Here is a 23,152-nt window from a genome sequence, read left to right as displayed (position 1 = left end):
GGCTCCGCAGCCTGCCTTGCCTTCCCCTGTGACAACGGGGCTGGGGGGTGTGGGGAGGATATGGTTTGTTTTCTCCCGGGGAAACACAAGTGAGAGGTCGGAGCTGGGAGTCCCCGTCGATTCCGCTCCTTCTTCAGATGAGCGAGGGAACTGGAGGTAACCTGGCAGAGCGCTCCCAAGGACAGAAACGTAGGTAGCCAAGGACGCAATTAATTTATTTCTCCCCAGAAAAACTCCCACATTGTTTCATATCTTGCGAGAGGCAGCAACCCTCTCCTCTTGGAATGGTAACTGCAGCAGCGTAGCATTCGAAGGGCTTTACTGAGCACTCCGGGAAGCGGCTGTGGGGCTGAAGGCGGCTGGGCTTCCCCAGGAGCTGCCAGACAAAAACACCCACTGAAAACTTGGCCGTTTCCAAGGCTTCGCTTTCCTCCTCCGGCAATAATTTCCTAGCCCCCTGCCCACGCCTATAAATAACTAAAATTCGCTCCATCCCGAAATAATTCTAGAATAGCCACAAATAGATCAGGTGCAGCCTCGAGTTAAGAAAGCGCCTGTTTTATTTTCTCGTGGTCCCTCTACAAACAAAGCCGTGGAACTGATGGGAGAAAAAGGTACCGATTTAATTTGGTCTAAACAGAGACATCCGACTTCGTTATTTTCTTAAATACAGAAAACATCGCAAAATCGAAAAAAAATTCACCCCTGACGCCAGCTCGGTGTCGTTTAGGGGAAAGGGGAAGAGAGTCTGCCGTGGTGTTTTCTGGCTATTGTCCGTAATCGAGGCAAGCCGAGCAACCGGGATGAGCGGCGGGATTCCATCTCCCTCGGCTCTGCGCTAGCGCTACAGGCACGAATAAAAACCCACGGGATTTAAATACATATATAGACATAAAGGAAAAAAATGGGTTAAAAAGGAAATGAAGGCTTCTCACAATGGGTTGGCGATCCCTCTCCACACCCGGTGCAAAACAGCCGCCGGCTCGGGACACTTTGTCCGCGGTTACACGTGTTACCCTCCCAAGCCGGGCGGCGCGGAGCGAGGAGCGTCCTGCGCGGGTGCGGAGGGGCCGCGGCCGTCCCCGCTCCTCTTCTGGCTCCCTAGCCCGCCGCCACGCCGCCGCCTTCGTTCTCCTTCCTCCTGCCCCCTAGCAGCCTCCGCTGCGCCCCTGCCCGCGGAGCTCCGCGCAGCCCCGCGGAGCCTCCCGCCCCAGCCCGGCCCAGCGGTCGGCTGAGCCTGGTGTGACGTCAGGGCCCGGGGAGGCGGGCGGGGCGGGGCGGGGGCGCGGGAGGGACGGCGAAGGAGGGAGCCAGCGGCGGCTCCGGGGCCCCGCAGCAGCGCAGGAGCCCGGCGCGGCCCCGCCGCCCCCGGCAGCACCGGCACCAGCAGCACCGGCCAGGAGTGGAGCGGGCGGCGCAGCCGGACCCGGTGAGTTGCGGGGGTGTCGGAGGGACGGGGAGCGGGGTTAGGGAGCCTTCCACCACCCCCGCCTTGCTCTGTGCATCCCGAGCCGGGCGAGCTGCTGCGGACTCGAATCGCCGGTGTCCGCCAGGACGGCCGCGGATCGTCCAGCGGAGCTCCGCATCCGCGCCTTTTTCCGCGCCTTTCCCGTGCGGGACTCGCGGTGGCGTCCACGGGGGAAGCCCCTGCGGGCACGGCGAAGGGGTAGGCCCCGCACAGCGCTCCCCTTTCGTTCGAGAGCCACGGGCCTCCTACAGAACCCTCCGAAATCCGCGACCTCAGTATTTCGGGCGTTGCTCTGTCTTTCGGGGGTTGTGCGTGGGTTTGATGGTGTGGGTTTTTTTTCCCCTCCTGAAATAATAGCTATAAATACCAATAAGGGGACTGGGGGGGGGGGGAAGTGTGATCCCGCTTTTCTGCCCGCTTTTCCCGCAGTTGTTGCCGCAGAGCGCTCGGGCAGGTTGAGGCGAGCGGGGAGAACCCAGCACGGAGCGGGGAGGAAAGGGAAAGCTCGCACGGCACTGGCCCTGCCGGCGCACGGAGGGGCCGAGGTGTTTAATTGCGAGCGGAGGAGCGCTCGGAGAAATGGAAAAAGCAAGTGGAGTTGCTTTAAATCGAGTCACCGGGCAGGAGACAATAGGGAAAATGCTCCTTGCCTCCCCTTGGCGATGTGGTTTGCAACAAAAAGTTTTAAGAGGATACGGAGAGGAGGAAGGGAAGAAGTACGGGAAACTGTGAGCGAGGAAGGAGTAACAATCCGTCTGGGAAAGGCAATTTTCTCCGAGAACACCGGCGGTTCAGGAGAGAGGGAAAAATTCCCCTCGGTCCTGGTGCTCGTGCGTGTGGGGAGCTGTGCGTGACACCACTCGTGAGATAAATCAGCCTTCGAGGCAGGCGACGGGGGAGGGCGGCTGCGTCTGCCAAGTAGAACTAATCCTGACGGAGACCTGTCCCGGCGAAGAATTAAGGTTTCCTTAATCACCTCCCCGATTAATTTGGGCATAGCTCATGTGCTAGGCCCGGCTGCTGGTGGGAGCCGGGGTTCCTCCTCGGCGTCCTTCGGATTTGAATTGAAACCTCCGTGTCACAACGGGAACCGGAATTCCGATAACCGCGCGTTCTCATTTCCCCACTCCTCTCTTTTCTTTCTTTCTTTCTTTCTTTCTTTCTTTCTTTCTTTCTTTCTTTCTTTCTTTCTTTCTTTCTTTCTTTCTTTCTTTCTTTCTTTCTTTCTTTCTTTCTTTCTTTCTTTCTTTCTTTCTTTCTTTCTTTCTTTCTTTCTTTCTTTCTTTCTTTCTCTTTTTCTTTCTTTCTCTTTTTCTTTTCCTCCTCTCTTTCCCCGGTCCCATCCTGCCCGCCCGGTGGAGGCGGCGGGGCCCCGCTCGGCGGGTACTGCTCACCCCAAACGTGCCTCGGCTCCCGGCTGCCGCATTTCCAAGCAACAGCTAATAATGTCCCAGTTCAGACATTAAAAAAAAAAAAAAAGCGAAGAAGAAAGATTACCGAAATGATGCTGACATGCAAATGTCCCCCCGAAATTATCATAAGTAAACATTCGAAGCCTGGACTAATAAAATCCCATCTGTGTTACTTCATATCGAGTTAGTAGAGAGCTGTGATAATGAATTTTGTAATATCTCACGAACAGACATCTCAATCAGGCACTAATCCCGTGATTTTACTGCCCAACCTCTCAGGCCGGGGGAGGCGCGGGGGAGGGCGGAGGCGCACCCGGGGAGCGGGGCCTCGGTGGCCGCGCATCTCCCGCCACGCAAGGGGCCCCCGCCGGTACCCGCTGCCCCACGGCACCTCCCGGGAACGGGGGTCGGGCTGTCCCAGGGCAGAGCACGGCCGACAGGCTCGGGGACCGCGTCCCTGAAGAAGGAGGAATGGAGGGAGCCGAGCCGTCCGACAGGCTGGGAATCCGCCACGCGGGGTTGCGCCTGTCCGTGATGTGACTCGGGTGGGACTCGAGGCTGAGGAAGGGGCGGAGGGCAGCGCGCAGGCATCGCTGGGCAGAGGTGCGGGTCCCGCCAGCATCGCTGCGACGGGACTGCCGGCAGGCTGGGGTCCTTTTTTTTTTAATTTATTTTTCACTCTAAAGACAACTGGTTTAAAACTGCGGTGCCTTGATCTTTTGCAGATAGCGGGTGATGGAGTCCAACTGCCGCAAACTTGTCTCCGCCTGTGTCCAGCTAGGTAAGCGACACCCTCTCCCGCCTAAGGGGAGGCACAGCGGTGCGCGGGTGCGGAGCCGGGCGGGACAGACCCTGGGAAAAGCCTCAGCGGAGGGGTGCGCGGTAGCGGGCGCCGATCGCCTGTCCCCCGTCCCCCCCGTCAGTGTCCCCAGGGGTGCAGCACGCTGCCCTCGAGTGTCTTTTCTCCAAAGAGGAGGACACTGGCAAGGGGGAGCTGGGCGACCTCTCGGGGCGACCGCCCCCCCCCCGCGCCACCGGCGGCTCCTCCGCGGGTAGCGGGAGCCACTCGGGTCCCCTGCGCGGCGCCAGGGCGCCCCCTGCTGCCCTCGGGCTGCGCGGCGCTGCTTTGCGCGGCTTCGTGCCCGGGCGCCGCTTGTGCCTAAAGATGCGCGGACACAGGGCAAGGGGAGGGGAGGGGAGTGCGGGCTCCTCCCGGCTGTGTTCGCGTCCCCGCCCCAAAAAAGCATCTCTGTCACCGCGTCTTTCAGACACCCGCAGCGCCACTTTCGTATTTATTTTTGTTCTCTGTGTTTTTTTGACACCCACCCCGCCCCGGTAGTAAACAAGCTGCCAACCCTCTCTTGCCCACAGAGGCAGGCATCCCCGCAGAACTCCGTCTGCAGGCACAGAGAGCTCCTGCCTTCTCTTCCCATGCCCGTTTCGAGGGGTCTGGTAGGCGAGCCCAAGGGGCCATAAAGAAAAACAGCAATGCAAACACATTACAAAGAAGAAAACAAGCGCTCTGTATTGCGAGAGACTGTTTAATCCAAGATAAACGTAATTTTGTTTAAATAAAATATATTAACCTGAATTAATAATACAGGAAACTAGACTGAATTAATAATGCACGTATTCCTGGTCTCGTGGTTAAACATTTCCTCGTAAGAATACTGTATTAACCCTATTTGGCCAAACAGCTCGCTATTTCTCAAATAACACCCAACGATTTCAGGAGGAGCCACGTCCCCTTCCCAAGTCCAACTTCGCTCGGAGACTTTAAGCAGGATTTGCTAGCCGAATATCAAAACCCCCAGAAGAAACGATTAGGCTAAAGGAAGGTTAGCGAGCAAAATCTGGGGTAATTCCAAACGCGAAGGTATTACAAACCGATAATTTTTAATCCCGGAAACATACATGTTATTAAATTGTGCACAAATAGGCTTTACCAGGGCCTGGCACTGTTTCCCGCGGCCAGTAATAAGTGTTAAATAATGTGGAAAGGAAGGGTGACATCGCTTTATATATGGTTTGCCAATAAGAAAGGCCTTTTTACCCTCTCCTGCCTTTTCCCCCGACGAACAGGTGGTCTTAATCAAAGCCCTTAGCGCGATCTAATGGGAAAGTGGGGACCTTTCTGATATAATAAATTTATGAGCCCTTCCACGCCAGCTTTATTCGACTAAGTATTTTTAAAAGTAATATCCACATATGCTCCCTGACACGGTAACTTTTACTTCCTCTGCCGAGAAACAAATGGTTATTTTCTTAACCATCAATTATGAACCCGGATTATTGTAGTACACGCAAAATTTCCTGCCTTGTTACCGTATCAACCGCTCTGGGTTTCACTCGTCGGGCTGCAGGGGAAATTACTATCTAAACACCTTTAATGCCATTAATTAAAATAGAAGTCCAAGCCGAAGAAGCAGCAAGGGGTTACCTGACCATTGATACCTTCCCGTTTACAGGGAAGGGAAGGGCGGAAAACCCGCGGATGCGACTATATCCCTGCAGATGTGGGGGTGACCCTTGTGTGCAGCCCCAACCTGTGCAATGGATAAGGGCAAGTCCTGAGACACCCTGAGCTGCTCGGGGTACTCGCTGCAAATCGCAGAAATCACGGGTGTTTTCTCGTGTCAGGCGGGGTTTGCTGGGTGTTGGCTTTGGTTTGTTTTTAATCGCGCGGAGCTCGTTGATTTTCGTCTTCCCTGACCGTCAGGACTTGGTGCTTTGTGACATCTGCCTCGCAAAAAGTGTGGTCCTTCGGGCTGGCAGGATGAGAGGTGGGGAGCAGAGCAGCGGGGATCCGGGCCCCCTTCTCATAGAGTTCAGCTTCGGAAATTAGGAGGGCGAGTAATTTCACGGGTTAAGTACCAGCTGTGGGCACAAGGAGAATAATCACTAAGTAGTAGAATTGGTAATAACAGTAGAAAATGCGAATGTATGATCAAAGCGGTGCTCCTACGAAAGGAAGAAACGAAATTCAGTAGGAGACGCTCCAAAACCACGCGGGCTCGTGTGTTCCCGACGGGAAGAGAGCGCGGGATGGAAGGGTTATTCCAGATAAAAAAACGGGTCCGTGGCTAAGCCGGGGAAAGGAAAACCGGGATATGTGAAAATACTGTAGCCTGGAAGTGTTAAACGCAGCGCGGCGGGTGTCGTGTTTAGCCGGAGAGACGAGAAAATCGCTGCTGGGTGACCAGTGCCGCGAAATCGGGAAAAGTTCAGCACCCGCTGCGGCAGCCCCACAGCAGGCGTAAATGGGGGCTGGTGGGGTTATTCGAATAATTTTTATGCAGTGCGGGAGGATGCTATCTGCGTGCGTGTGTAAGTGTATATATATTCATAATCTATACCGTTTTTAGTTATGTGAATTCTAAAGAATCCTTTCTTGTAATCGATAATCTGGATATTGCTGAAACAGCAGGCTCCAACATAAAACGTAGAAATTGAATTCCGCCTTGTATCGTCATTCGGCATCACAAATCGATTGTTTCAACTCTTAAAAAAAAAAAAAAATCTGAATATTCTATAACCTAACATCTCCTTTTCATAAACAAAACCCCAACGCTGATTCAGCTTTCTGTCCAGACCAGCCGAAGAAGACATGGCAACGTGCAAAGCCAAGGTCCCCGCTGCCTTTTCTGAGCCCTGAGACGAGGGGGGCGCGCAGCCTCCACCCCCGCGGGAGGGAGCGGGCGCGGGGGGGGCCGAGGCGGAGCTGGAGCGGCACCCTCCCCGCCACATAACGTGGCCAAATTTGTCCCCGAAGCTGTGACACGAGCAGTGGAGCCAGGGTCTCCCCCTGTCCGGGGCGGAGCTCCCTCCGCCCGTGCGCTGCCCCCGCGCAGCACCGAGGAAGCTGCGCCCCCCTTCCCGCTTCCCCCTCCAAGCGCAAATTAAAGGATATTTATTGCGCTTCAGATATATAATTTTTTTCCCCGCCGCCGTCGTCTGAGAATATAATATATGCAGCAGTTGTTAGCCTCACTCCAGGGAAAACTAAATGTATAATGAAAGCTTATTCGTGAGTAGGAATATACTAACGGAACAATCTGATGTCTTCTTAATCCTATGTAAAAAGCTCTGTAGTCTTCCTAATATTGACTGAATGGGTAATTAATGGCTCTTCATCGAGGAGAATACCCGGTAATCCGAGATAGGCGAAAGACAACAAGCCAAAGGTAAAAGACAACAGGACTAGCTGGAGACTCCGCGTAAGAACCGATTTATCCATTTAGGAGAGTATTACGCCTAGAAACAACGATCCCATAAGGAGATAAAGGAAAAGTGGGAAAATAAATACCCGCAGTAGGTCTGGGCAACTCCCACCTCCCTCCGGCACCCCCGGCCGAGCCGCTCAGCTCCCGGGCTGCCAGCTCCGCCGGTGGGAGCTGGGGGGCGGAAAGCAAACAATCTGGGAAAAACAAAATAATTACAAAATTAAAAGGCAATGCAGGAGGTGGGGAGCAGCCTCAAATCGCCGTTTTTCGTAGTCCACCGGGGCGAGTCCTGGGCAAGCCGTCCAGCGCCGGGCGAAAGGGGAAAGGGGGAATTCTCCCGAAATTAAGGGCTTGGAGAGGCAGCTCCCTGCAGCAGGCTCGAACAGTCGGTACGCGGGGGAGCCGGCCGGGATTCGAACCAAGAGGGCAAGGGAGCTTCCAGCAGGAAAAAGAAAAAAACAAAACAGAAAAAAAAAACTTGACAATTTAATTGAAACCTGTACCTCTAATATATTACTTGGGTGACTACAATTGGGTTGTTTTTCGGTTGGTTGACAGCTTTTAAAATATTATTTCACTCGGGAAATAAAAGCTTCATCTCAGATTATAGGTGGGTATTTTTGGATTTACGTGATTTATGGTCACCATGACAACTAATGCTGTGTGGTAGCTCCCCTCCTGCTCAGGATGGGGGAGTTTTAATCAAAGGCGTGTAAGGAAATGCCGGCACCTTCTCCCTTGGGCTGGTGCTGTGCCCCACCTGAGGACGCAGGGAGGGCCAGAGGGTCTGTCCCGGCTGTGGCTGGGGAAGGCGTGGGAGGGTGGCGAGGTGGCCAGGCTCTGCCTCTGCTCTCCTTCTTCCTTGGGGGGAGCGGGCCGAGATCCGTCCGTCCTCACCGTCCTGGAACAGAGAGCATAAAGGGCGTAAAAAGCGCCCCGTGCCGCGCAGCGTTCCGAGTCGCCGTAGAAAAGACGTCACTTCTCCAGACTAAATAAAAATGAATGAATTAATGAAAAAAAAATATATATATAAAAATAAAAAGGAAAGAAAAGGGGAGAAAGGCTTGTCTGCGAGAGGGCTGCGTTGCCTTGTTGAAAAAAAAAAAAGAAAGGGGTGCGGGGGGGTTACCACCGTATTCCCTCTCCCTCTTGCTCCCCAAGGCTTTGCAGGCTCTTTGGAACCCCGTCTCGGCCGAGGCAGCTTCGAGCGGTCCCGTTGTACGGAAGGGCTGGGGGTGGGGGGCAAAAAGGGGGATCTCTGGGTGCAGGACCACGGAGGTAGCGAGAGGTTAAGGAGAAACGACGATATGATTGGTAAACAAATTGTGCAGAATGGAGCTGGATTCATATTGACTTAGTTATAGGTCATCTGCTGCCGGTGCAAAGGGAGGAAATATTTACTTTACACATATACTTTATGATCTTGGGGGAATTAGAGGAAATTCAATAAGAAAACGGCTAGAATCATTTTAAACCCCCTATTTAAAAGTCTTAAGCAAATTAGAGTCTTATCAGATTAAAATCCACTACAAATGTAAGAGCATTGTCTCCGTCGAAAAGCTGTGGGGTCTGAGGAAAGAGATTCTTTGCCAAATCTCAGGGATAAAAACACGTCATTTAAACACCAGATAATGAGCAGAATGTAAATTAATTTAACCTTCTTTACTAACAGGCTGCGAAAGTAATATGTATAATTTAGCGATAAGTAAGATTGCGATGGATGATACGCACCTCGAACGAGCATCAGCGACTAAGAAGGACCCTTGGGGAGAGAAGGGGGAGAAACGAGATGCAGAAAAGTTTGGGCGCTGGGATGTGGGTGTGGAGGGGCACGTCAAGAGGAAGCTTGCAGTAACTTTTCGATGTCCATGACCGTGTAAAAAAACTGAAGATACAGGCGCAACCTGCGTTTTCCACGCCCGGGCTCCCCGGGGCTCCCCGTTCCTAATTGGGGCGCAGCTCTCCGGGGGCAGTGCCGACCCCTCTGCTCCGAGAGCTCCTGGCCGATACGGGAGGGCAAGGTGCCCCCTCGTTATACCCTCTGGAGGCGGCCCCGCTCCTCCTTTCTCCGGCGAGCGCCGGGGTCCCGGCAGCCTCGTCCGCGGGCTATAAGCGGGTTCAGAGGGACGAGACAATCCCCCCGTTTGCCGCCGTTGTCCGGGGAAGAGCGGTCAAATCCTGCCCCCCCAGCCTCGGAGGGGGGTTGGTCGGGAGGCAGTGTGTGAGGGATTTGTGTGCCGGCCACCGGCCCGGTGTCGGGCTTAGCCAAACTCTGCAAACCGCTTTAGTGGGGGTGAGTTCGAGAACTGCTCTGGGCACCGCGTCCCCGCCGAGACGGGGAACGATCCCTGCGGATAACTGCGCGAATCAGGTGTAAAACCGCATGGGAAAAGCCTCCTCGGTGACTCGCTGTTGGGAACTCAACTACAAGGAGGGGACGGGCAAGGCAGCGCCAGCGAGAGGATATTTTTCCCCCCGTTTTCTCCGCTTTCGGTGCAAACAGAGGGAGGCGAGACAGCCGGCGAGCGCGGGGATTAAAAGTGCTCAGGGGCTGCGATATACGCGCTCTTCCTTATTCCTTTGAGCGCGACGGGGAGCTTTCCGTAGCCGTGTTGCGGAGGGGGAGCACTGTTGCGGTTCGTGTTTGGCTGTGGTTATCGTAGCTGTTGCTGCTACTACTACTGCTGTTAGCAGCCAGAGCTCTGCCGTCGGACAGACCGCACCCCCCTCACTCATTTGCTTTCCACCCCCTCCGTAGCGAGGGGATTTGGGCTGAGCCTTCCTCGCCGTCTCCCTCCTCGCCGCCGTGCCCGTGTCAGTGCCGAGCTTTCTCCTTCTCTCGGGCGAGCCCGGAGCCGCCCCGACGGGGCGCGCCGTGTGCCGGCCGGCGGGGGCCGGGCTGTCCGGCCGCGGGGACCACCCGCCGGGCAAAGCGGGCGGAAAACCGGGCGGATTTTTTTGTGGGGGAGCGAGGGGCGGGGCGGGGGCGGGCGGTGGGAGAAGGCGGGGCGGGGGCGTCGCGGGGCGGGGCGGGTGACGTGCCGGCGCGGGGAAGGCCGCCGCCGGTTTAAGATGTCAGGCCAAGAGGGAAGCGGCTGAGCTGAGGCGGTGCGGGGCCGGCCGCGGCGCGGCGCGGGTCCATGCGCGGGCAGTGGAGAGGAGCGCCCCGCGCAGCGCCGCCCCCGCCCCGCGCCGCCCCGACGGGGGCCGCCGGCCGGGGAGCAGCCGCCTCGCCGTGACGGCTCCTACAGGACCGGACTCGCCCGCTCGCCCGTCGCTGCTGGGCTCTCGGGCTCGCCGTGCCGCCAGGGCTCTAACCGAGCGCCGCCCGCCCCGCGGCAGCCCCGACCCCCCGGAGCGGCCGCCGCGCCGCCCCCCCGACACGTACCGACACCTACAGACACACGCACACCTTCTCCCGGCGACCCCCCGGGCGCGCACGTAGACTTTGACGTCCTTTTGCCGATGAACTGCATGAAGGACCCGTTAAGCCTGGAGCGCCTAGGAGCTGGGAATAAGCTGTGCTCCTCCTCACCTTCCTCCTCCTCTTCGTCGTCTTGCCATCACCACCAGCCCGCGCTGACCATGGCGACGGCGCTGGCGCCGGGGCAGGCGCGCTCCTCCCTGGAGTCCGCCAAGCACCGGCTGGAGGTGCACACCATCTCCGACACCTCCAGCCCCGAGGCCGCAGGTAAGGGAGGGCGAGAGGCGGAGAGCCCCGGGCGCCCCGCGACGCTCCGCCGTCCCTCTGCCCGGGAGCGCCCCGCAACCCGAGACGACACCCCCGCTGCGTGGGGGGGTTCTTTTTTGCGTGCGGTGTCTGTGTGCCCGCGTACAGAAAGATAATGACATGTGTAGGGATGGGCAAGTGGCGTGTACGGCGGTGGGCGAATGATATGGATGAGGATGGACAAATAATATAGGTACGGATGGGCGAATAATAGGGGTATAGACAGACAGACATAGGCATAGATGGACTAGTAGTATGGGCACGGACGGACAAGTGATATACATCGGAGAATGTAGATATACATCGGATACAGGTGGGCGAATATCACAGATACAGGTTGGCGAATATTACGGATACAGGTAGAGGAACAGTGCCGTACAAGCGAGCGAACGATGTGGGTGTAGGACAGGCAAATAACACGGACGACATGGATACAGGTTGGAAAACAATACGGATACAGATAGCCAAAACCCCTTGCATATATCTGTGGGTGAAAAACTTGCATAGACAGGCGGAGAGGTGGCTCCATCCCTCTGCTCCTGTGGTGGCTGTTCTTCCCGGAGGAGCCCACCCGTGGGAGCCCGCGGGGCGCGGGAGGAGGTCGGGCGGGTTAATGATTACACCGCAAGGCTGCTTTAGGGGCAGTCCGCGGGATCCGGCAGCGCCGGGGACAAGCCCGTCCCCGGCCGCTGCAGAGGAGGTTTCGGAGGCTGAGGTGTCCTTGTTTTCCGCCTTGTTGTTTTTTTCTTCACACCCCCCCCCCCCCCCCCGCCCCTTACAGAAAAAGATAAGAGCCAGCAGAGCAAGAACGAGGATGCGGGGCCCGAGGATCCCTCCAAGAAGAAGAGGCAGCGGCGGCAGAGGACTCATTTCACCAGCCAGCAGCTACAGGAGCTGGAGGCCACCTTCCAGCGGAATCGCTATCCGGACATGTCGACCCGGGAGGAGATCGCCGTCTGGACCAACCTCACCGAGGCCAGAGTCCGGGTAAGTCCTGACACGACACCCCGGCTCCGCGCAGCAGAGGTCGGGGAGAGGGGGAAGGGGAGTAGGGCTGAAATGTTTGCAGCTGCTTTCGATTTCTGTTTGTAAGGAAACTTCAGAGCCTTTGCACAAAAGCAGGGCAGAGCAGGACATTTCTGTCAAAGCGAGACAGATTGGGATCTCTCTCTCTCTCTCCCCGGAATATGGTTTGCTGCACGTTTCGCCCTCACCGTGCAATGCGTCCTGCTCCTTTTGAACGAAACGCTAATGAAAACATTAGCTAAGAAAGCAACTTGGAACAGGCTGCAACCTGTGCTGCCTCTAATGAGAAAAAGATGTAGAATACACAAGGGCTTTTACTTCACTCCGAGGCACTCACGACGTGCCCTTCCTTGCATTTTCCTTTTTTTGGTTTCACAATTCGACGAGAGTCTCTCTCCACCCTTTCCCCTCCCTGAGATTTATGGGACCATCAGCGGCCCTGCAGAGATACCGAGGCCGGATCCTGCTGGCGTGCAAGCGCCGCGTGGGGATACGGGGGATAAAAAAGAAGCCCCCAAACAGGCCGAAACTTTAGGTTTTCGGAAATCCCATATAAATCCTCTCCCCACAGTCGCTTGAGGAAAGCGAGAGAGTGAGAACCGCGGGCAGCAGCGGGAGCACGGGCCGTGAGGGGCGCGGCTTTTGCGGGGAGCGAGGTTCGAAGCGGCTGGTTTCGGGGGGGCTCCTGCAAACACCCCGAGGAGGCTCCAATACACACGCCGAGGCTGCTGCTGGCGGCTGCCCGACGGGTCAGACACCTAGATGTGGATTGGGAAAGGGCACGTTTTCCCATTGTCTGCGGGGAGGGTCCCTTAGGTCTCATTTAGCAAGCTGTTAAATGGCCATTTTTTGGGGGGTTTTTTCTTTCTTTTTTTTTTTCCTGCCCCTCTCCGCCCCCCCCTTTTTTTTTTCCGCCAAAGAGCAGTCGAACAAGTTTGTTTAGAAAGTGATTTTCGTCTCTAAGCTTTCGCGTAGGGGGAACTTGTAGCTTTAAGAAACCGGAGCGAGGATTTATTATTTGCTGGCTTACCCCTCCTTCCCCGTAATAGGAAACATCGCCTTAAAGTTCTGCGGGTTTCAGGCGTTTTGCCCTCGATTTTGCACTTTTCTGTTTCTCCTGGATGGCTCCAGTGAGGAATAAGCCAAGGAAGGAGTGGGCAAAAAAAGAGAGAGAGAAACGAGGGGAAGGAAAAAAGAGAAAGGAGACAGAAACGCTCCCTGTGGAGCGAATTAGAACACGGCAAATTATGCGCGGGGGCGGGGTGGGGGGTGCAGGGGGTGCGGAGTGGCGCGGCCACAGATCTGCCTGTTAAACCCCGGCGACACCGGGGCCCGGGGGACGCTCTGCGGCCCCGGCAGCACATCGCAGCCCCCGGCCCAGCGCTAGGGAAGGAGATGAACCTATACATGCATATACATACGTACATACACGTTTATGTATGTGTGTGTGTATAAATATATATATATATACGGACGCCATCGGCTGTCGCCCCAAGAGCATCTGAAGGGCTGCAATGGTGGTTCCTGACTAACTCGCGTCTTGCATCTCCCTCCCTCTACTCCCGTTTTTGAAGGTTTGGTTCAAGAACCGCAGAGCCAAATGGAGAAAGAGAGAAAGGAACCAGCAAGCTGAGCTTTGCAAAAACGGCTTTGGTCCACAGTTTAATGGCCTCATGCAGCCCTACGATGACATGTACCCCGGCTACTCGTACAACAACTGGGCAGCCAAGGGCCTGACCTCCGCCTCCCTCTCCACCAAAAGCTTTCCTTTCTTCAACTCCATGAATGTCAACCCTCTTTCTTCTCAGAGCATGTTCTCCCCTCCAAACTCCATTTCCTCCATGAGTATGTCCTCAAGCATGGTACCCTCTGCAGTCACCGGGGTCCCCGGCTCCAGCCTCAACAGCCTGAATAACTTGAACAACTTGAGCAATCCCTCCCTGAATTCTGCAGTGCCGACGCCAGCCTGTCCTTATGCTCCTCCAACACCTCCGTACGTTTATAGGGACACATGTAACTCGAGCTTGGCGAGTCTGAGACTTAAAGCCAAGCAGCACTCCAGTTTTGGCTATGCCAGTGTGCAGAACCCCGCTTCCAATCTGAGCGCTTGCCAGTACGCGGTGGACAGACCTGTGTGAGACACCCAAGTAGGAAACACTGCATGGGAATCCCTCCCCATTTCTCGCAGAGACTGAGAATTATACTAGAACGTAATGGGCACTATAGAGAAAGAGAAAGGAGGAAAAATCAAGACAGAGACACAGAGAAAGAGAGGAAAAGAGAGGAAAATAAAGAGGAAACCACTGAAACAAGATAGTTCCTTTGTTTTCAAAGGACTTCCTACAGATTCGGAGATCTTTCTTTCACTAAGAGTATTTCAACAGTTACAAGGACATATATATATATATATGGACAAATGTTTGACTGGATATGATATGACATTTTAATGTTACTATAAGCTTGTTATTTTTTAAGTTTAGCATTGTTAACATAAAAATGACTGAAAGGATGTATATATATCGAAATGTCAAATTAATTTTATAAAAGCAGTTGTTAGTAATATCACAACAGTGTTTTTAAAAGGTTAGGCTTTAAAATAAAGCATGTTACACAGAAGCGATTAGGATTTTTTCGCTTGTGAGCAAGGGAATGTATATACTAAATGCGACACTGTATGTTTCTAACATATAATTATTAAAAAAATGTGTGAATATCAGTTTTAGAATAGTACCTCTGGTGGATGCAATGATGTTTCTGATATTGCAATGTAAAACATGCCCTGTGTATAACATTTCGTACAATATTATTGTTTTACTTTTCAGCAAACATGAAAAAAATGTGTTTTATTTCATGGGAGTAAAATATACAGCATACAGTTTTGTCTGGATTTTTATTTACTGAGCCAAGCTGCGCAGGGGTAACTGGTCTGCAGTGATTGACTGATCGTTAACACTGGATCTCGTTTTCTGGAAACACAGGGCAGTACTTTTTATTGCAATACAAATAAATACTAGGACTTTTTCTTTTTTTCACGAAAAAAAAAAAAACAAACCCCAATCCCTTGTGCTCAAGTTGGGTGTTAAAGAAACTAGGGGCTCGGACACGCTCCTCCTCGGCAGCAGGATCTCTTTATTCCTCTCCGCAGCCCCGAGAAAATGGATTATTTGACATCGCTGGCCTCGAGAATTACCAGCCACAAAGTTGCTGTATCTCGAGCATAAATTTCTCCTGCTGTGAAGGAAGCTTTTATTACATTAAAGAAGAGGGGGTAGGGAGGAGGGTGGGAGGGGGGAAAGAAGCCAGTTTGCAAACAATCTGCTCCCATTCAAAACAATCTGTTCCCTTTGGCGCCCGCTGAGCTCACCTTCTCCCTTCAGCGGGGAGATCCTCCTTCATGTAATATTACATTTCTATTTCCAAATCCCCCCTTTCAGACGTGAAGAGAAACAAAGAGCAGCCCAAATAACCGCAGCCCCACGGAGCTCGGGGGTTGAGAGGTTAGCCCCGAGTTTCCTGCGACTTCGTGCTGCAACACGTCGTTGAAGGGAAAGGTCGTGCTCTCGTGTGTTTCGTTTCAAATAATATCGACCCATTCATTCTCAACCTGCTTGTTCCTGAAATTACGCAGGATTATAACTTTGCCGTCGCCGGACGATTGAAACAAATCAAGATGAATTGCTGCTCGGCCCTCCCATCGGCTCACATCCCGGGCGGGCGAGGAGGGGCTGGCGCGGGGGATGGTGGCAACGACCCGGCGGGAATATCGCTATTCCAAGAGACTCCGCAGGCACGTTAGCCGGCGAGGTGCGCAGGGGACAGCAGGGAGGAAATTTACCGCGGTGGGGAGAAGTTTGCCCCCTTGCGCGGCCTTTACGCGCTTTTTGCGCGCTTTAGGGAGCCTAGGCCCTCCCCGGGATCCCCGGCGGGCGGTAGGACACCGCGGAGGGGAGGTGTTTCCCCCGCCAGGGCTGAGACGGGGACAGAAGCAGAGAACGCGGGGAGAGCGGAAAGGTCAGTGTCCTGCGCTTTCCCACGCGGTAAACTCTTCCCCCACCAGAAAGTGGGTTCCCCCGCGATGTTCACACTATGGGCAGGCCGTATCCCCCTCTTTCCTTTACCCCCCTCATTTTTATTGTCCTTTTCGACTTTTTTTTGAATCCTCACCTAATTTCTTTCCTCTCTCTTTTTTAGTTTTTGGTTTTGTTTTTTTTTCTGTTGTTGGTTGTTTTTTTTTTTCCAAAACCACACCCGTTTTTCTGTTTTCTTTTCTTCCTCGTGTTGTTGCCAGGGGGGTCGGCGGATCTAGGGAGGCTCCGTGCTTGGGCAGGGGGGCGGCGGGTGCCCCCTTTCCCCCCCAGCCCCGGCGTGCCCGACTTCACCGCCTCTCCGCTCATTTTTTTTCCTCACCGTGTCAACACCTCACCCGGGTGAGTGCCAGGGGCTTCCAAAATTGTCCCCTTCCTCCTCTTCTTTCTCGTCCTCTTCCTGGCTCGGCTGGGGGGGATGCCGGCGAGGGGCTGGCAGCCCGGGAGTCCCCCTCGGGCTCGGGAAAACCGGAGAAACGCGAGTGCTTTTCTGCCCAAACGCTTTCGCCGGGAAGGGTTTGGAAATCAGCGACCGGATCGCTGCGGGTTTCGGCACGGTATTTTACACGCTTTTTTTCGGCTCTCGTTTCTTCTCGGTGGCACTGGTTATTTATAGACGTCTCTTTTATATGTCCCCAAAAACCCTCAAATATGCGTGTATATAGTTAGGATACGTGTGTGCGTGGAGAAAGAATGTATATAATATATAGTACACGCATACACGTTTAGAAGAATAATATATACCATTTCCGGATCAAAAAAAAATTGGATCAGAGTTTTCCACTCTACTGTGTAATGGCTCAAACTATGAAAAATCAACGTGACCGTTCAGAGAGGACATAAATCACTCCGAGTGTAATCTGAATTTCTCTTTCTCCCCCTAGCTGAAGCCTTGAGGGTCATCATTTTTCTGCGGCACTTGACCAAAGATATAATGTTTTGATTAGGCTGTAAATCAAAATCTTGTGTCGTGTTTTTTCTTTTTTCTTTTTTTTGTTTCTTTCTTTTTTCTCCCGGGGGCTTTCCTTCCCCTTATCGGCGGTGGCACGATGAACCTGGAACAATGGAGGCCGTGGAGAGGGGGAGAAAAATCCACAACGAAATGAGGAATTTGCAAAATATCTATTTGGAGAAGCGGGTGGGGGAGAGGGGTTAAACAACGGGCTCTCCCCCCCAGCCCTCGGCGAGGCCGCTTTAGGTCGCCTGCTGCGCTGCCCCCCGCGCCGGGCGTGCGAGTGGGCAGCGCCGTCTGCCTCCCAATCCACATCCCAATCCACATCCCAATCCACTGCCCCGTCGGTGCCGAGGAGAGTGTCCCTGGGCTGCTCGGGCCCCTCTCCCCCGCGGCCGGGTCCCGGCTCGGCTCTTTTGTTTGCGGCCGGTGCCTCCCCGCACTTTGAACCCGGGCGGCGTGCGCGGGGCCCCGGCAGCCGGGGCGCGCCTCGCCAGGGTCAACATCGAACGTAAATACCCATGGATCTCCTTCGGGTCCTTCCCTGTGCGCTCCCCTCTCTCTGCCTCCTCTTCGCCTTGTTTTTATCTGCGTGTGCGCTCATACGTGTGCGCTTTTCTGAAAGAGCCAGACACCCATCTTTACATACCTGTACATTTCTCTATACCTATAAAATAAAATAACCTTTTTATTTTTGTCCCCCACCCGCCTCCCTTCATGAGATTCATTAGCATTTTTGGAGGGAACTAACTTCCTTGGGAAAACAGTTGGTATCTGAGCCCGGAGGAGGCTTTTTTTGGTCTAAAAGCCGTTTTGCCTCGCCGGGGGCAGGTTCGCAGCCCGCTGTACCCCCGCGGCCACCGCAGGGTGGGGGTCGCACAGGCGGTTCAAGCCGAGAGAGAGGGCAGGGGATGGGCTTTCGCCTCACTGGCGCGAATACCTACGCGTTTTCGGGGCGTATAATTTACCTTGCTAAATGCCTGCTTTGGTACGCGTGTTATACATGTGTAGGGCTGAATATTATGCATCCGATAGACCGTAACAGTCAATAATCCAGGAACTAGGAAGGATTTACACCTTCGGAGCTCCATACAATGCCGGACTAATTGATTGCTAACTCTAAAGTTTTCTAAGTGCGCACCCTTTTTGGAATTAATTGCTTCAGCCTCCTGCACCTTCTCCTCGGAGACAAAAAAAGAGAGGAACTAAATGGAACCCTCACTTGTAAATTTTCAGCCGAGAGGGTCTCCTTTTGTTTTTAATAAAAAAAATAGAAGAAGTTCGAAGCCGCTTTTCTCTAACGCGGCCCCCGCTTGTGCCGGGCGGAGCGGGGCATAGCAGAGACGCTGCTCCGCGCCCTTGCGCGGGGGCGCAGGGAGATCCGGGAGAGCCGGGATCGGCACGGCAATCTCTGCTGAAACGGGAACCGGCCCTGCCTTCCCGGGGGGCGGGATTGGGGCTGCCCGGGGCGGGGGGGACGGACACAACGGCCCTGATCCCGGCCCCACCAGCCTTTGCCCGGCATCTCCTGTGACACAGCGTGCGACCGCGACTTCAGCCCCGTAGAGCGGCCGAGGGGTGACAGGGCATCGCCTGGGGAAGAGCCCGTCCTGACCCCCACGAGGGCAGCGGGTGGCAGGGCCGCTCGGCAGGTGACACCCAGCAAAGCGAAGTCCCCCGAGGGCTCCGCGCTGAGCCATCCCCGGCGCCGCGGTGCGGACAAGCCGCCGTCGGCAGCGGAGGATGGATGCGACCGGCCGCCAGCCCCAAGCCGGGGGGGGGGGGGGGCGGGGAACACGTAAAAGAAATCAAAGGGAAAAAATAAAATAAAAAAAAAGCTCCCCTCACTAGCCCACCCGGGAGAAGGAGCCCTGGGTGTCTCGCTGAGGCACCGAGGAAACGCTGGGAGACCTTCGGCCTCAGCTCCCTGCCCGGGCGGCGATGCGCTGGAGAAGGAGCCCTGTGAGCCCTGTGCCTGTGAGCCCTCTGCTTGTGTACGAGTGTGCGTGTGTACAACTGTGCGCGGCATGAGCTGCCTCTCCGGCCCAGCGCAGCTCCCCACCGAACCGGGGAGCTGCGGGGAAGAGGCTCAGATAAACGCCCGAGTATTTACATAAACACACACATATTTGTGTTCCGCATACACAAACACACACGTATATAAACACCCACCCACCAGCGCAGAGCGCCGCGCGGGCTGTGCTCTTCAGCCGCTGCCCGCAGATGAGAGGGATGCTCCTGCGGCTCTGCTCCCGCATCGCCGAGACCTACGCTAGATCGGAGGTGGGGGTGTCATCGCTTCCCACTCTCTCTTTCCGTCTGCCCCCTATCTCGGCCGCTGCCAAACTACTCCCTGGGGGCTGCGGGACCGATGCCGCAGCCCCTCCCCCGAGCGCAGCCTTGTGCCCCCCACCCCGCGTTAAACAAGAACTGGAGCGGCCCCGCGGTGTAACATGCTGTGTGTAAACCCGACCATCTCCCAGGTTGTAGTAAAACATCCTGTAAAGTCCATCTATAAATCTCGGTATGCGCTTAGTGCCCTCGACTTCACGTTGTTATGGAGTATTTGCCATCTCCTCCTCTTCACACTTTTCCGTCCCCCGAAATACCGGCGGCCTCCTGCCATCCTAACCCTGTTCCCGCACGCCCCGGAGTGGGATGCAGCCTCTTCGCCAAGAGGAGAGCAGGGCCCCGCGGGGCAACTCCGAGGTGGCTGCAGCCCTCAGGGGCGCTGGGGCCGCCCTGCTCCCTCCAAACTGCGGGGAGGGAGGAAAACAAGCAAGACAGGCACGTCCTTTAGTCCTCCAGGGCGGCAGGAGCCCTCTCCTCCCGGGGCCAGCTGGGGCAGGGAGGCTCACAGATGTCCCCGCTGCTCCTTCCCTCCGAGGGGGACTGTCTCTCTATGCCTGTGATAACAAGAGATACTCATACGTGGCAGCAAAATCCTATAACACTTAGCCAGGCTCCGCACCGCAAATTCATTATGTATTTTTGTCCAGGTTAAAAGGAAAAAAAAAAATTATTTAATGTGAAGGGAGTGCAGCGTTGTGCAGTCTTAGTTGGGTAGGCACAGGCAAGGATCGATGAGCGCGCAGCAATCAATGCAGCCCACAGCTTAAATCCGTTGCTGAGATTTATGCAGTTGGAAAGGAACCCGAGGAAAAAGCCCCTGGCCTGCTGTTGTGTGTATGCGGAGAAACGGCAGCACTTGGGGAAAACGCGAAGGTGGAGTTGGGCTCATCACTTGATGTACATATTTAGTGTGGTGGTAGTTCCACTGGCTCACGGGGGACTACTTCCATGCTTAAAGTTATTCACATGCTTGAGTGATTTGCTGGATTGTGGCCATATGTAAAGCAATAAATATAAGTGGCTACTTCTGTGCAAATAAGAGATTCAGAGGTCTCACAAGTAATTTTCCAGCAGATCCAGACCTCGTACTGTGAAGATAAAAGTGAAGAGAACTCTTTTCGTTCATTCAATTAAGAAAAAAACACCAACAATTAAGGTCACTGGAACAATACAAGTATAAAAGAGCACAAAGCCTTTCCTTTATGAAAATCCTTGTCGGGCACTTTTAAGGCTGCATTATCTGAAGAGGAGAGGGAAACTACAAGCCCTGTACCTATGCAGTTGTTTTCAACCTCCCCAGCTGCAAGTTCTTGCATCCAGTTTAGTGGATGCAGAGCTAAGGAATGAAGCAATTTCTTGCCAGGCTGGAGGACAGCATGTCAGTGTGAGAGTAAGTCCCAGCCTGTTTGGTGCTTCTTTGAAGTCAGCAGAGCCTGAGCTGTCAGCACTGAGTGTGGGGGGAGTTCCCAAGTAAGCAGAAATTCTCTCTACGAGGTTTGGGGCAGTTGAATTCCCATGATTTCTCCAGGGAAGGTCATGTGTTCTTCCCACTCCTCAGCTGGGATGGGAAGAGCAGTGGAGACGGGTGGTGGCTCTTCTGCCCTTTATCCTCTATCTGTGGAGCCAGAGTCCCTGGCAATTCACATTTTTTGAGTGCAAAATAACAGAGTTTGATTAAAATAATAATAACCAGCTTTTGGCAATGCTTCCTAAAAATTCATGGCTTTAGCCTGGACTGTCTCATGGTCAGACTGTAAATTTTCGCTTTCTAACTCCCTGTGACAAATCTCTAGCCTCAGTCATTGTTATTTCCTTCAGCTTTCACATCCTGCTGGCAAAACCCTCCAACTCTGGTATTCTTCCCCCCAAACAGAAATTCCTACCACAAGGGCCACTACCCTGAGAACATTTTTTAATAAACATGTTTGGAAAATGAAAACAAGACACATAAAATATATGCATACGAGTAACATCAAATGAAGACTTGGAAGCGGTTTCAAGTGATATTACAGATAGGAAATATCTTTGCAGAGATAAAATACTCCATGTGTTTTGTTAACACCAAGATGCAGTCAGGCTTTATTCTTATGGTTTATTTGGATGTTAAGGGACACCTTTGTCCTACTTGATGTACTTGTAACTGCTGGCTGAGCCAGGAAGCCAGAGACTTTAACTTGTAATCAGTGGGTGACTGGCAACATCCCTGACAAATAATGTTGATGTGACACTATCAGGGCAACAGCTATTCTCATATGTCAACAGCTATGGCCCTGTGAGTCCAAGGAAAGGGCATGGCAAGGGAGGTTTCATAGGAGAGGTCAATTTTTGAAGTCGTATTCCATGCACCTGAGATGCTGTTCAAAGCTTAAAGCCCCCAACACAGAGTAGGGAAAATGACCCCCATGGACAGAGATGGTTTGGTTTCTTTTTCGCAACAAAAAGTGATATTAATTACCCCAAAAAGCAGCCTCATTGCTGACTTAGTGACAGCTGTAGGCTCTCAGAATCTTATAGGGTGTTTCCTTTTAATTGTCTAGGGCACAACAAATGTTGCATTTTTCTGTCTTCTAACAAAAAGACTTCTGAAACTGGAGAACATCTCTAACAATTCTCTCCATGACAATGGAGTACTCAATTCTTGTGGTGGTCAGGCACTGCCATCTGAGACCACTGAAATCCCCTCCGGTAGAACTAGCAACTCTTGGGACATAAATGAAACAGCTTGGGGACCCGAGGAAGCATTGGTTACATGACAATATTATGGGCTTACACTGATCAGTGTAGTGTTTTCCACCTTGCACTGGAAGGAGCAGAAGCTGTATTCCAGTTGTCAATCCAGTGGAACATGTATGCATATCCTTAAATTCCATTGGCTTCCAAGGCAAAATTAGCACATGCTCATCTTGTACTGGAGCAGGAGCAGAGTGGGTGATTGCAGGCCATGCTGAATCAGGACCTGGATCCGTGGCGGGAGAGAAAGGACTGGGAACAGCTTCCTTTCTTATGGCCTTAGACAGGCTTATTCTATCTCACATGGCTGGGCGAGAAGAATAACTGGGAAGGTTCCACCACGCCTAAAAAAAATTCTCAATCAGAAAACACTTAATCTCCTGCCAAAGAAATCAGTCATCTCTTTGGGACCAAGGTATGCCTGATGTTTAGGGAAATGTATGAATTAAAATCGGAGGAAACTATCCGAAGGAGCTCTGTGAAGGCTTTTCATGAGGTAAGGAAGAAAACCTGCAGCCCATGCTATGAAGGTCATGCTGACCTTGTAAGGAGGCTGTGGGCATGAACAGACACTAATGCCGCCTTGCCTGGGAAACGTTGTATTAGAAATCACAGAGTGGTTCCCTTACTTTTCTGTTCTGTCTGGAGAAGAAAAAGCAAAGCAACTTGAAAAGAAGGAAAGAGATCTTATTTCTGGTTCCTGTGAGATTTCTTCTGCGGAGATTGTTACAGGAGGAAACCTTTTTTTTGAATACGATGCCACAGAAGCCAAAGTGCGATCATATTAAGAAAGCTTTATGTGCTGTCTAGATCACCTTAGGGTTGGTGTGTTATAGGAGTGATAATTCCGAGTTTCATTCTTTGGTGATGACATCCAAGCAATTATGTTTTACTGATTTATTATAATGGCAAGCTTTCGTGTTCTGAAAAAAAAATCTAGTTGAAATAAGCTGGCAGAGGGAAAATGGGACAGCTAAATTGGTAATCTTAATGTCATTTCTATAATGGCAATGATGATTCTCATAGTTTATTCTTTGTTAATCTTCATGGCATCTGATTAATTCCACCACAAAATTTAGTTTACACATATACACCAGCAGAGCATGTGGACCCTCCAGTGTAAGCAGAATACATACTCTGACTATCCCAGAGGATTACGAATGCAAGGCTGTCA

At 53.3% G+C, this 23,152-nt stretch overlaps 1 protein-coding gene across 2 annotated transcripts; it reads left to right on the top strand.

Moving 5' to 3' along the window:
- The first annotated feature begins 1,295 nt into the window (after window positions 1-1,295).
- Window positions 1,296-14,661, top strand: PITX2 (paired like homeodomain 2). Of its 2 annotated transcripts, XM_054065413.1 has the most exons (4): window positions 1,296-1,429; window positions 3,606-3,661; window positions 11,615-11,820; window positions 13,434-14,661. In XM_054065413.1, exons 2-4 carry the CDS (start codon window positions 3,616-3,618, stop codon window positions 13,995-13,997), a joined length of 816 nt encoding a protein of 271 aa, XP_053921388.1. In that variant the 5' UTR covers window positions 1,296-1,429; window positions 3,606-3,615; the 3' UTR covers window positions 13,998-14,661. The 2 variants fall into 2 exon arrangements, with proteins under 2 accessions (XP_053921388.1, XP_053921387.1); XM_054065412.1 differs by lacking the exons at window positions 1,296-1,429; window positions 3,606-3,661 and adding an exon at window positions 10,229-10,794.
- Window positions 14,662-23,152: the final 8,491 nt, after the last annotated feature.

This window comes from Cuculus canorus, chromosome 4 (genome assembly GCF_017976375.1).
Source record: "Cuculus canorus isolate bCucCan1 chromosome 4, bCucCan1.pri, whole genome shotgun sequence".
NCBI classification, from domain to species: Eukaryota; Metazoa; Chordata; class Aves; order Cuculiformes; family Cuculidae; genus Cuculus; species Cuculus canorus.
This window is presented reverse-complemented; position numbering and strand designations above follow the sequence as displayed.